Source organism: Strix aluco, chromosome 6 (assembly GCF_031877795.1).
Source record: "Strix aluco isolate bStrAlu1 chromosome 6, bStrAlu1.hap1, whole genome shotgun sequence".
NCBI classification, from domain to species: Eukaryota; Metazoa; Chordata; class Aves; order Strigiformes; family Strigidae; genus Strix; species Strix aluco.
The window spans coordinates 15,863,119-15,876,664 of record NC_133936.1 but is presented as its reverse complement, the minus strand read 5'-3'; the positions used below and the strand labels follow the sequence as shown (position 1 = coordinate 15,876,664).

The 13,546-nt window shown below is 41.4% G+C and overlaps 1 protein-coding gene across 1 annotated transcript in view; it reads right to left on the bottom strand.

Moving 5' to 3' along the window:
• CNTNAP5 (contactin associated protein family member 5) overlaps positions 1 to 13,546 on the bottom strand; it is a 294,595-nt gene that overhangs the window by 122,596 nt on the left and 158,453 nt on the right. The window contains exons 9-10 of the mRNA XM_074828793.1: positions 12,289 to 12,438; positions 11,001 to 11,172 (exon numbers count right to left, since the gene is read on the bottom strand). Coding sequence (XP_074684894.1) covers positions 11,001 to 11,172; positions 12,289 to 12,438 — 322 coding nt within the window. The remainder of the gene's footprint in view (positions 1 to 11,000; positions 11,173 to 12,288; positions 12,439 to 13,546) is intronic.

Below are 13,546 nucleotides of genomic sequence, written 5' to 3'. Positions count from 1 at the left end.
TTGGGAAATGCAAAAAGAGACTGCTTTCATCGGATTTATCCTAACACCATTCACCTGCAATAGTAATTAATTTCCCAAAGGCCCATTTTGACAGTACAACACATGAAGCAATGTTAAATTCAGTACTAAAAGAAAAGGAAGAAAAAGCCAAAAATTATTATGATTTCTTACATGTAAAAATTGGTAGTAAAATCTAATGGAATCTACAAAAGAAATAGGTATAAAGCAGGAATTTAAAAGGTCAGCTCTATTTAGCAAGAAAAAAAGAACATTTTAAGCTAATTTATTTAGAAAATGTTATGAAGAATTTTCACAGATAAAACATGGGTAGCGATAAAAGGATGGGAACTAAGGACGCTATCTGTGCTTCGTAACCCAAGTAGTACAGGGAAGCAAACTCATGAATCAACTCAGTATGCTTTTCCCTAATGAGGTAAGCTGTTAACGCCAATCCTATCGCAGTGATTGTTATGTATACCACATGCTGCTCTCTCCATTTGTATTTGCTAGCAGAACCGGAATATACAGATGAATCTTAGTTTAATAAGGATGGCAATATCAGCGTGTGCTTATGTCTGCCCACTGATGCTACAGAGATGAAACACTGCCAGGATTCATAAGAAAATATCTGAGGTCAGGTTTGCGTTCCTCCTTGCAGATCTCTGGAATTCCCAGGATGGCCTGCAAGATGCACCATCCATTCAGCTGCCAAGGTGGATTCAACGTGAATTTTTTTTTCCTTCTCCCCTCCCCCAGGTCACTTAAGGGAACTGAAGTTTCCAGTGTTGTCCTTGACAAGTACTGTCAGTATTTGCTATAGTGAGGGCAGGGTGCCAGCCAAGTAAAAATAGGACAACCCAGTCAAAGCTTCATCAGCGCAAAATCAACACGAACAGCAGCAATCAGATTAAAGTACCCTAGCAGTTGTAGACAGGGAGAGCAATGCATGCATTTATCTATGCATTCATGCAAATCTGAGCCTAAAAGAAAGCAGGCTCTCACTGTCCTTGCAGTTCATTTATGAATAATGACAGGTTCAACACATAAATGGCCTTCTTAATCCCAACACTACCTAGTCTCATATACTCAAGTACAAATGGTGTATAGAATTTATGACAATATAACAATGGGTGTACAACACTGTGCTTCTGCATCTCCCTTAACCCTACTTCTGTCCAGGCAAACTTTGCTACCAAAAAGTTAACAGTTTCAAGCTATTTCAGCCCTGGCAGGGATAGCAGAATCATATGAAATTTCAGGCTCTTTAACGGAGTTTTCTCTGTCACTGGCCAACACATCCTTTGTGATGCTGGTTGAGGATTTCAAAAGCAATAATGTAGCTAATGGCATTGTTAAGGATGTGTCTCAAGAGGATGTGACACATCTAAGGATGCACCTCAAAAGCCTGGTGGAAGCAACCATTTGTATATCACCATCTTGAGAGGCAAAGGAGACTATATTCATGAGAGCTATCAAGTCAGAGGAAAATGAGGCCAGTTTTCCACTTAGCTGTTTAACACGAGCTATCCCAACTGCAATGCCTCCTAAGCACATCTCTTTACAGAGTTAGAAGGAGCTGGTAGGGAAAAACCAGACCAGTTCTTACCTCTTTGTGTACCTCTAGGAGTGCAAGAACTCCTAGAAATGGAATTTTCTTCTCTGTGACTAACACTGCAAAGCAGTTTGTCCCACTGCATGCAAGAAGTGTATGAGATTAATCAACCCATGCCTACAGGCAGCACCGCCACCCTTGCTGTTGTATTCCAAGGGGGCCATCTGCTGTAAGAGCAGACAGCCTTGCTCAGCCCAAAGGGAGCATCTGTGCCATATGATGAAGGGCTGGAAATCCACAGTGTTTCTGGACTGAGGTTTAATGATTTTCTGGCACATTTTCCTAATATCCATGGCAACTCTTGAGCTGCAATATCTCCTGAGCCCACATTCCTGCATCTATTCTCTGAACAGGATGCCAACCACAGCAAACAACCAACTCAGCTTCAGGACTGAAGCTAGTATTTCTAGGCTGAAAATCTGGCATTCCAGCCAATTGCTGAATGGGAAATCCCAGAGCTTCTCAACACTGTGGCCAAATTCTCAGCATCTGCATATTTGTTTTCCTACCCATTTCATTTATTTTTAAATGAGAGGCTGCCTGAATTTCCTCCAGGCTATGCTTTCCATTGTTTGCTCACACACAGACAGACCCACACCCCCACTATTCCACTGCCAAGTAGGAAGAGAAAACACAATGCAGAAAGTATTAGTACTCAGCAAGATTCACAGTCAGATTCCAATGTATTTTGAGATTAGCACAGCTATGACAAAATATATTTTAGTTTTGAACAACAGAAGTACAAAGAGCTACCCACAATGAAAAGCATGTCTTTAAAAGAGTAAGAAACTTGAAGCTTCCTAGTCCTAAGATTATCACCTCCCTCCAGACTTCGCTTCAGATCAACAGTGCCTCTCCTCCAATTTCCTTACTCCCACAGTGTCATGGCAAAGATGCTGATGAAACATGTTTAAGAGCATCCCACTGAACACTTTGCCAGCTTCCAGCAGGTTGTGACTTAAGATTCATGTATGCCTTACTGGCTTTTTCCTTTACGTTTGACCCCCACGGTGTCTAACAATATCCAATTTGATGCTGTGTAAGATGAATTTGTGAGAAAGAGTAAATTCGTGTTTATTATTCACCTCCTTTATGCTGCTCCTCATCACACAACCCTGCCCAGCTCTCTCTTCTCCAGGCTGAAGAGTCCTAGCCTATTGAATCTCTCCTTGTAGAGAACAGTTTGTGACACACAAAAGAACCGAGTGTCAGTTTTAGAAACAGCCATGAGGCCTGAATGACAGACTCTTATGGTCAGAGTTATACACAGCACCACCTCTGAGTGGCCCAGTGAGGATGTACTTCTTGGAAAGGGCTGTTCAGGCCAAGGTTGAGGTCAGTGAATACATCCAACTGGATTTATGTTTCGTCTTTTAGCAACTGAAATAGAGATTGTGAAGGGATCGACACACAGTTGTTAGCTTGATTTACTAAGGGGAAGATGTTCCCATAGTTATCCAGTGCCTCAGTCCCCACCTCCTCCTAACAGCTTACAAACTTCTCACCATCATTTTGACCACAACTGAAAGAGGGACAGACACCTCAACTCCAAGATGTCACAGGATCTCATGAAAATAGAGAGTCAAATAAAAGGAACGCAGTTACTGTTCATCAAAGAAAAGTACGCAGCCTGAGCTGAACCATCATTCTAAGCATCATGGAATCTGCAAAGAAGAAATCTCAAGAAAAAACAGGGCAATAAATTCTGCAATCACAGAGCTTCATCCTGCAGTTGTGAAAATGAATTCTGCATTTTTAGAAGCAAAAAGCAAATCATAGAAGTGAGAAATGAGTAGAAACTGTTGCTCCTTCTCCTCCATTTCCTTACACTTGAAACTTAACATATACATCTCAGGTTAAAAAAAAAGGCCACCAAACCATATCTATGGGCCACATGGTCCCTATTCCCTGCCACAGCACTACCTTAGACTGTCTGAGAGATACATCTACCAAATGAGCTTTCTCACAGGTGTGAGAAATTCTTAGCTGAATTCCTCAAAGATATTTCCCACATATTTTTAGTTTGATTTTCTTTTTTTTATTCCTAAGCAGTGTTATAGTTGTTGACATTTCAGAACCCCTAAAGCAAGAACAAGACACAGCTGTTCCAGCTCAAGGAGAAGCCTGAGCAAACGCAACAGAATTTCACAGAGCTGGAGGGAACTCAGAAGATCACTTAGTCCATGCTCACACCCAAGGCACAATCATCCGTACCCATGTTTGTTATTTCTCACAGATTCATCTAACCTATTTGTAAAGCCTTTCAGTGATAGAGATGACAGTCTCCTCAGACAGTCTATGCCATGGCTGCTCTCCTATATATCCTGGGTAGAAAACACGATTATTCCCTTCTGCACTGCAGCAGTCTTTTAGCACCTGAAGACCACTATCCTGCCTCCCCTCAACAATCTCTTCTGGTTAAAGAACCAGAATTTAATCAATCTTTCTTTGCAGGGGATGTTTTCTAGACCTATTTTGTGTCTTTTCATATAGACAGGGCCATTCAAGAAACAGTTTGGGTTCTGAACATGTTTATATAGAATAGAAATTTAGAAGCATGACTGCTAATGAACCTAGGACAGTTGAGCACCAAATGGCAACCCTGGGTAGTGTTTACCATACAGGGTTTGCTCATCTCCCTGCTGCTCCTCACTTGGACGCATCTGCCCACCCTGTTTTGCTCACTAACTCCATTCTGTATTTCAAGATTTGTAGAGTTGCCAGTGACCCCAAATTTCAAAAGGAAGGCTGTAGATGATAAGAGCTTGTGTACTGGGTTTGTGTGTGTGGCAGGGGTTTTCAGTAGCAGAGAAAAGGGCTACAATGGTAGCTACGCCTCTGCGATAACATATTTAAGAAGGGGAATCTGGGAAGAGGAGTGGGAGTTGTGAGGAGGAGTTGCAAGAAGGACACCTATGCGAACACTGAGGTCAGTGGAAGAAAGGAGGAGGAAGGGGGTAGATGTGCCAGTGCAGAGCCACTCCCTTGCAGCTCGTGGTGAGAGGGCAGGCTGCCCCCCTGCCACCCATGGAGGTCACCAGCAGAGCAGAGACCCACCTGCAGCCTGTGGAGGACCCCACGCTGGAGCAGGCGACTGTGCCCAAAGAAGGCCGTGGCTCTGTGGGAAGAAGCCCCTGCTGTTGTAGTTCAGCACTGGGAGGACTGCAACATGTGGGAGCGACACACACTGGAGCACCTAGGGAGATGCTGCGGCCTGCGGGAAGGACTCAGGTTGGAGAAGGTTTGTGGAGGACTGTCTCCCGTGAGAGAGAACCATGCTGGAGCAGGAGAAGAATGTGAGGAGTCCTCCCCCTGAGGAGGAAGGAGCAACAGGACTGACTGCACCCTCCCATTCCCTGACCCCTGCGTCACTGTGGGGAAGGAGATAGAGAAATCGGGAGCAAAGCTGAGCCTGTGAAGAAGGGAGGGGTGGGGGGAAAGTGTTTTCAAGATGCGGTAATGCTTCTCACTGTCCTATTCCATCTGTTAAGTGTTGCTCTTGTTAGTGTTTGAATTAATGTTCTTTTTCTTCCCCTAATGAGCCTGGTTTTTGCCCATGACTGTAATGGGTGAGTCATCCCCCTCTGTCCTTATCTTGATTCCTGAGCCTTTTGCTTTATTTTCTCCTTCCCAGTCCTGAGGGGGAAGGGGTGAGTGAGTGGCTGCGTAGTGCACCAGTTGCCCTCTGGGCTCAAACCACCACAGCTTGGATTTTTGGTATCAATGGTACAGCTCAGGGATCCTGCTTAGATGAGGGGAATGGCAGCAAGCATGTTTTCCTTCTATGTCAATAAGAGAAAACATTGTATGAAGAAAACAGCAACTTATCTGAGTTTATGACTCACCACAGCACTGAATAAACCTCAGGTTACAGAATCATTATTAACACTAGAGAAACCAATATTTTTTTTGTCATGCTTCTGAAGAAACAGGTTAGGGTTTGTCAGTTTGAGAAGGCACAAGACTCAACTCTCTGTTCTGCCACATGCACATGCTAGCCATGGAAGGGAAGCACTGGCATACCTGGGGACAGCAGCCTGGTGCTTTTCATCAGTGTTAAAAAGACTGAAAGAAGAGCTTTGTACCAGCCACACTGCCCAGATGGCCACTGCAATAGATACAGCTGTGATTTCTCACCCTGCTGAGTGAGAAGTTTCTATAACCACATCCCTAACCCATTTCCAGGAGGCTGTTTGACAGGCTCAAGAAGTCTTTGCAAACACTGTAAAATACTGAGGAAGGAAATGCATAAGTGAAGACACCATTAAGAAAGAGACATCCTGTTGTGTTGGATTTTTTTTTCACTAAACCAGAAGTACTTCGGAACGTCTTTCCAGCTTGTATCTGTAAAGCCCCTAACACGCTACCTGCAGGTGAAGGACGGGAAGCCTGGCCATACACTTAAAGCTAGAAACTTAGTGGAGCTCAAGAAAAGGGTGTGAATCCCTTCTGACTTACAACATCTATGAGAAACCAATGACTCTTTCATGCTGCTTGTCACCTCCCCATCCCTTAACACTGACGTCCTCCCTACAGATGCTACAGGGTGAAAGACAGAAAGAATTATTCTGTCCTTATTAGACTTTTTTGCAGCTCAGGTTTTCCCGTGGAAGCTTTTAGGTTTAATGTGTCACCCCAGAAGATGCCTCCCTTCCCAAAAAACACAGTGAAAAACACCAGGAGCGAGGGCTGTACGGTCCCTGTAGCCATGAACTTAATCTATATCACTCTGAACTGAAAATAAATTCAAAAAGCATCTGCATTTATTTGTTTGGCACTATGTCTGATGGCTTTTGGTTGGAGATGGTCAATGTAGTACATGTACTGCTGGAAAGACTTCATAGATACTCAAAGATATATCTTTCCCTCCACAACAAAAAGTCTCTGAATTCTAGGGCTTCATGGCACCTTCACTTCCAGACATCTCTGCCTTGTAATTTTCTGTTCTGTACCATGCCATAGAGGGGAAATGCCAGCATGCTGTAAGAAACTGTACTTTCCAACTTATTAATTCAGTGTAAAGCAAACAACCCCTGATGTGTACCTGCACTCCTAACTGAGCAGAAATCCTGAAAAAGCAACAAAGAGGTATAAAATTAAATCCACTTCCTTTTAAATAGGGAGCAGACCTCTATGGCTTAGCAGGATATTGTCTCATTTTTTCTTCACCTTTCATTGGAATTGGGGATAAATGCATTATAGGAGCTATGACCCCTAACACTTCATAACAGGAGAAGTGTAAGCACCACACTTTGCAACATCCTCAGAAAAGACTGAGCAATCTGTGTATTTGGACAACCACAGCAAATATACATACTACGAAAAAAAGAAAAAAAAAAAAACCCAAACTGGATTAACAGCAGGCAGGCAGTAGGGATAATGCCAAGATTGCTACAGGAAAAATTGCTTCCTCCTACAGATTCTACATTTCTGTTCCACAAGGCATTGGGAACAGTTTGCAGGAACAGCTTTTTCTTGAAGGAGGTAAAGAAGGGAATACAGCATTATTTTGCAGGGCTTGTGGAGCAGACACAGCTCTGATATGAATAGATTGGGGATGCCTCTCCTTGCACAAGATGTGTCACCTAAGGACAACATGTAGATACCGTACAAGGGGATGTCAAGTCAGAGATGACTTGATATGCAGCAATAGGAACACTAGTGATTCTGGCATTACAGCTGAGAGCTAGAAACAAGCAGTCTCTTAACAGGAGATGTTGCTAACTAGCCTTCTTCCATCATTGGGACAGTCCATATTGCTGTGTTCAATTCCAGGCTGCACAACATCTTAATGTCCTACTGAAAGTACAGAAGACATGAGTTTTCTGTGTGTTATCTGCTAATCCTAGTTACTGCAGATACATCCTGAACTGCCCACTCAGCCAGGACCAGAGCAGCTACTGGGTGGCCTTGTTCACAGGCTGCAAGGAGCCTCTGGAGGTCTCTACCAAAAGCCCCTTGTTCAAAGCAGGGTCAAGAACAGGGTCAAGTTTGCATGTGTCTCCAAAAACATCTTCACTTGGCACTGTCTCTCCAGCCACTAAATGGAAAGAAGGCAAAACTCTGTATATTTCTATGGACATCCCCATTTTAGTGTGCTCTCTGATATCTCAGCTAGTGACAAGGCATTTATTTCCTGAGAAGTAGTCACTGAAGGATGGAAATAACAAATACAGGGAGACAGAAGGCATTCATGCCAAGTTCACTTGAGCACACATATAGTTCAAATACTAGAGATGAGAGATGATGAGATATTAAGGCTTAGTCCCTCAGATGGCTCCCTTTAAATTAATGGAGGCTCATCACTTTACATATAGAATCCCGGTGTGTGTGTTTGGGGCGGGGGGGATATGGTGTGTGTATAATATGCTTACACAACTATATTCTCTCTTGAAAAACATACTCCCAGCATCAATAGTAGTCCCAGTTTATCATACTTCAAAATAAAGTAATTAACTCCCTTTTTAAGAGCAGGCACAAGTTGCAGTGAGCTGCCTAACCACTGTGTTCAGAGCCCAAGTCTGAATGAGCTTGGCCTACAAGCCTGTAACAAATAAACTGCTTTCTAAATAGAATCATATTCCTCAAAAGAGGTTTTTTGCTTAGATAACTAAGACAAATGTCCCATTTACATGTTAATTAAGCTACACAATTCCCACATGCGTTAAAATTACAAAAACACGTGCTTTACAGTGCACACAGCAATAAATCTTATAATTAAGAAAGGGGAGATCACATTTCTCGAAGAAGATGTTTCTACAGTGTTTTAACACTCCTTATATAGAGAGAATGAGCAGCTGGATACTGCATGCCTGGAGCCAGACCCCAACCTTCCTATAGTCCAGAACTGCTGTGATACAGATCACAAGTTGAACTATGGTGACCAGTTGAATTACAGTAACTTGAAGTGTCAGACATTTTGTGCAATGAACCAATTTGAACAAGATCTGAAAACATACTCAAGGGTACACCATGCAGACTGGACAGCAATACAGTCTTTAGATTTGAATTCAAATCTCCTGTTCCCCCAAACTTTCCATCTGTATTTTTCTGTAACCAACTATGCCGTAATATAGGCTTGCAGAACCTAAAATTTAAAAAAATGGTTAGGAGGAATACACTCCATGAATACTTTCTTGTTCACTCTTTCCCCAGCTCACCCACTAGCTTAGGATCAATTGTGTTGGCAAAATAACATAAAGGATTTGCCTCTTGTCTGTATTTTCCTTAATTATTTTCTTTGAATTTCATCCTTCTTTCCAACTGTCCCTTGCTGCTATGACCACTCTTGACTTCACTACTGCACCAGCAGTACTTCGCCCTGGGAATCTTTGAACAACTTTTGTAACTTTCTGAATTCAATTCTTTAAATTTAACCCCTCTCAAGATTGTGTCCCAAAGGTGTAAAATGAGTAATATGATTTAGACAAAAAAAATTAAAATCCTTCTTCCCTGCAAAACAGCTTCAGCACAGTTTTTGGAGTTGCCAGACAGGGAGAGTGTGCTGGGTTTTTCACTGAATGAGAAAGCTGCAATCTCCATGGTGCCAGTGAGGCTCACACCCTTTCAGGACATGGCAGGTTTCTCTCTTTCCCTTCAGCGCACCTCCACTGATACACCAAATCCAGCTGTAATAGACTCACTTTTGCCAATTGTAAATCAAATTATTTTTTTCCTTTTTTTAATCTACCTTGGGTTTGTGATCATATCTACTATATGATCTAGGTAGATCATATCTGCTATATGATCATAACTACTATAGAATTACCTAGATCATGTAGTACAGACACATAAATTTAATGCTGTCCAGAGAACTGCATTGGAAGAGAGTGCTTTAATCTTCACTAGATCATGTATAACTTTTGTTTACATGTCTGATATCTTCAAGGCAATGATTATGTAAAGTACCACCATTCTTATTATGTTTGGATCCTTGCCCTAAATAATTGTATGGTATGATCACAGACTGCTGCTTGTCATCCTTAGGATACTGAAGATGAGGAAGACACTCGCACTAGTACCACAGATTTATACTTTAGCCTGGACTTGGTGACAATGAAGGCACTGGAGACATTTCACAGCACCTCTGCATCATTACAGAAGAGTTCTCTGTTGTTTCAATATACAAATATACAAGTTACATTTGAAGGGCCCATTTGATCTTAAAGAATCTGTTTTTCCAAGAAAACAGAAAAATACTTTCTCTCAGTTCTCAGGAAAGTCTACATTTTACTTTCTTTTGTTAAATCAGCTGCATCTTATCAATTCTGTCTTTCAGGCACACCAAGTGTGAAATTCATATCCCCTGAATTAAGTCTTTGTTAAACATGGAAACAGGTTTGATCATCAGAGTCAGTATTTCCTCCTACAAGTTAACAAACATGAACACACAAAGACGAGCACAAAGGTCTCACATAACAGGTTTTGCCCACTTTTGAAAAGATTGTAGCTGGTCCCTCCTACAGTAAGCAATAATGGAGATTGGCCTTCAGCTCCACCTAAGTAACATGTCTGAAAAAATTACATTAAATGCTTAAGCTCCTAATGTATTTCCAAAATATCCTTACTACTCCCTCAACTATCTGAAGTACATGAAATTTCCTGCAGTTCCATTTCCATTTTTCAGAACTTAGCTAGATTAAAAAAAAACAAAATCAGAGCCTATTATTCCACATACTAACTTCAAAGTACACATTTTCAGAAATAATTCAGAAATATTTAGACACTAAAAATCCAGAGGAAGTAAAGGAGAAATTATGAAATACTTAAAAAAAAATTGGTTGCTTATTTCCTCTCTACTCTTTATGAGAAAATGTGGGTTTCGTGTCAGGTTTCATCTTAGGAGGAATTCAGATCAGTATTTAAACTGAAATGTGTCTCTGGTAGATACAGACATTTCATCATTATATTGTCCTACTGAATGGGCAGTATGTTGCATGAGGTGTACCGTATCTTCATGATAAACGTGCTGTGCTGTAATGGCTAACAAGAAAAATTGTAAATGATCTACTTAAGCAAAAACAGCTAATATATTAAGGGGATGACATGTTCTGATGAATCAAATAATTTTTCCTTCTCTTTCATTTTCCTGTAAAACTTCAAAGCAATCAAATATTGTTTATGCATAAAATTTAATCCTTTCACCAATCTGTAGTTTGATTGAATTTGCATACTCTATTTGCTACAAGTCAATGTGAAGAGAGCCTCATGTAATTGAAGCTATTTCCCCTCCAGTCCTCCTATCTTCGCTGTAATATTTTCCATTAGTAGCTCTATTATGCCTAATATCCGTAATGTTGTCAGATTAGAATTTTCACTTAATGCAACCTGTATTTATAAACCACTAGGATGAAAAAAAGAACAAATACAAGAAAGAGGAAACAATTACCTGTCTTTGATGCCACACAGATCAATGTGTAAATCACTAAAATTCCCCAGGGAGCCTTGCTGAACTAAAATTAGGTCCTTGGGCTGGTTATCAATAAAGATGAGCCTCATACAGCCTTGAAAAGCAGTAACGGGATTTAAACATTGGGAATCAGTGAAATTGTCAGGGCACCCTGTGGAAAAAAAGAGAAGAGGCAGAGAAGAATATTGGAATGTTCATCTGTTTCTGCTGGGATTTCCTGATGCAAGAACTAGGAGGCTCATTATTCCAAGTGGTTTCATTCCTTGTGCTACACAACCTTCTGTGCTATAAATGCTTCAGTAAGAAAAAAAAAAAAAAAAAAAAGAGAACCCACTAGAAATATCAGAGTATGAGGTTTTCACATGTGCTAAGCAAAATCAAAATTCTTTTTCCATCTTCTTTAAACTCCACAGTCGATAGCAGCTGACTCCCATAAAAAAAAGCTGTGCAAATTGTAAAATCATTATGGGTTACACTCTGCTGCTGAGGCAATGCACGGAGTAAAAGGATGAAATTCTGCGGACAGCAAGAAAGAAGCCATTTGTATCTGAGCTTCCTCAGTATTTGGCCAGCTCTGAGATCCAAAGCCTTCTGTGCATCCTCACTTAGTGCTGTATCCAGAGGGTTCATCGAGATCAGAGCCTCACTACAGTAAGCACTACACAGAAATATATTAAAAAGACAGTTGATGACACTCCCTTTATCTAAATTAATGTTTGCACTCCAAAAAAGCAGAAGGCAGTATTTTTCAAGACTGTTCTTTCCATTTTCACGATTGAGCTAAACCTACATTCATTTCCGTGAAAGCACAGTACCTAAATACCTTTGTAGATCTGAGCCATATGTCAATTAAGCTCTGAAGTCTAAAGTCACTGAGCCTGATCAGGACAGTGATATCTACAGGAATATTAATAATACTCATAGTCCTCAGACTTTTAACTAGAAAAAACACTTGTGGCTAAGATAGCTATGTAGCTTTTGCATGTTTTGCCAGCTAGATGTAGGTACCCATTGGCTACAACTACCAGTAGTCCACTTTTACAGCTGTGTTAGCATTTCTGCTCCTTCTCTCTCTGTCAGGGTTGACCAAGACCCTTTGATCTTCCCACAGTGCTGTCTGCATTGCAGCTCAATAGGGGGTCTAAAATCAGTTATTATAACATTTGCTCTTAGCTGCAAACAGAGTGCACCTGGGGAAACATCAGTGGTGAGCACCTGAGGATCTGCATCATGAAAACCTGTCCTGCATCTGTCTGAAACAACCCACCTCCAAAATAGTAGCTGTTCCCAGAGTAGATCCTTGAGACAGTGGTTGCGTGGCTAGCAGTGGCAGCGTTGTTGTCCAGTGTCAGGGTAATGCGATGTCTTCTGGCATTGATGTTAACAGAATGCCAAAGCCCATCGTGGAGATTGGTGCCTGGGAAAATACAAGTGCAAGGAGTGAATAAAGAGGTGCAGGAGACAACTGTGTTCTTCAGGCCTCCTTTTGCTTCCAACTTGTGATCATGAATGTGCAGTTGACCCCAAAAACGGGAGAACTGGCAGCTGAAAAGAACTCATTACCTCTGGAAACAAACTGGTGTAGAAGAAAAGGCCCAAGAAAGGAAAAGCTTTTGAGAGTATTTAAGGTGGTCATCTTACATTTTAATCTAACCTGCTTCTGGTACTGTAGGCATTCATCAAGCTAGTCAGGCCCTTTACCTTTCTGGTAGCACATTATTACCACTTTCTATGTTTTATGTCTATCTTCAGTGTGTTGGGAAATGCTTATAGCTTACAGAAGGACGCAGAGAAGATCTCTATTGAGCTTCTGGTACTAAATACATGCCTGAGATTGCAGAGAATTAGATTCAGTGAGATGGCCATATCCTGTCTCAGGCTCCAGTATGAAACCTGACAAACTTCAGTTGCTATCAGTAGGATTTTTGTTTCTTAAAACCCTTCAGCAGTAAGTTAGCACACAGACTATCTGACGGATGTACGGAATCCTTATGTTGGATTTTGACATGGGTATTGTGAGAGCTGGGATTGTTGCTCTGACCAGGAACCTGTGAAGGTACATGAGAGATGATGGTACTGGGTGGCCTCTTTTTCTTCTAGACACTTGTGCAAAGTGGGAAATAACCTCTCTGTTTCCTTATTCTGAAAATCAGTGTTGCATCTCATGGCTCTTGAAATAGCACCGCACAGCTACAAAGAAACTCCACATCCTCTATTCAGACAGCTGTGAAAATCAGTGGGAAAGCTTCTGAGCTCACACACAGTGGTGCAGATCAAAAGTAACCTAATTACAGTTCAAAATACACTACCGTCAGGCTGGAGTCACTGAGATCAGGCACAGACAACTAGTATTTACTCCCCTCCCTAATGGAATACTTTTCGTTAATGTAGCTTTCAGAAGAAACAAACGAGCACTTAGTGACACAAAGAGGTGTGAGAACAGTTCAAAACAAAATAAAAAAATTGTGGGTGCTCTGTGTATGAAAAGCCATTTCATTATGAATTTGAAAATGAGACAATTTCCA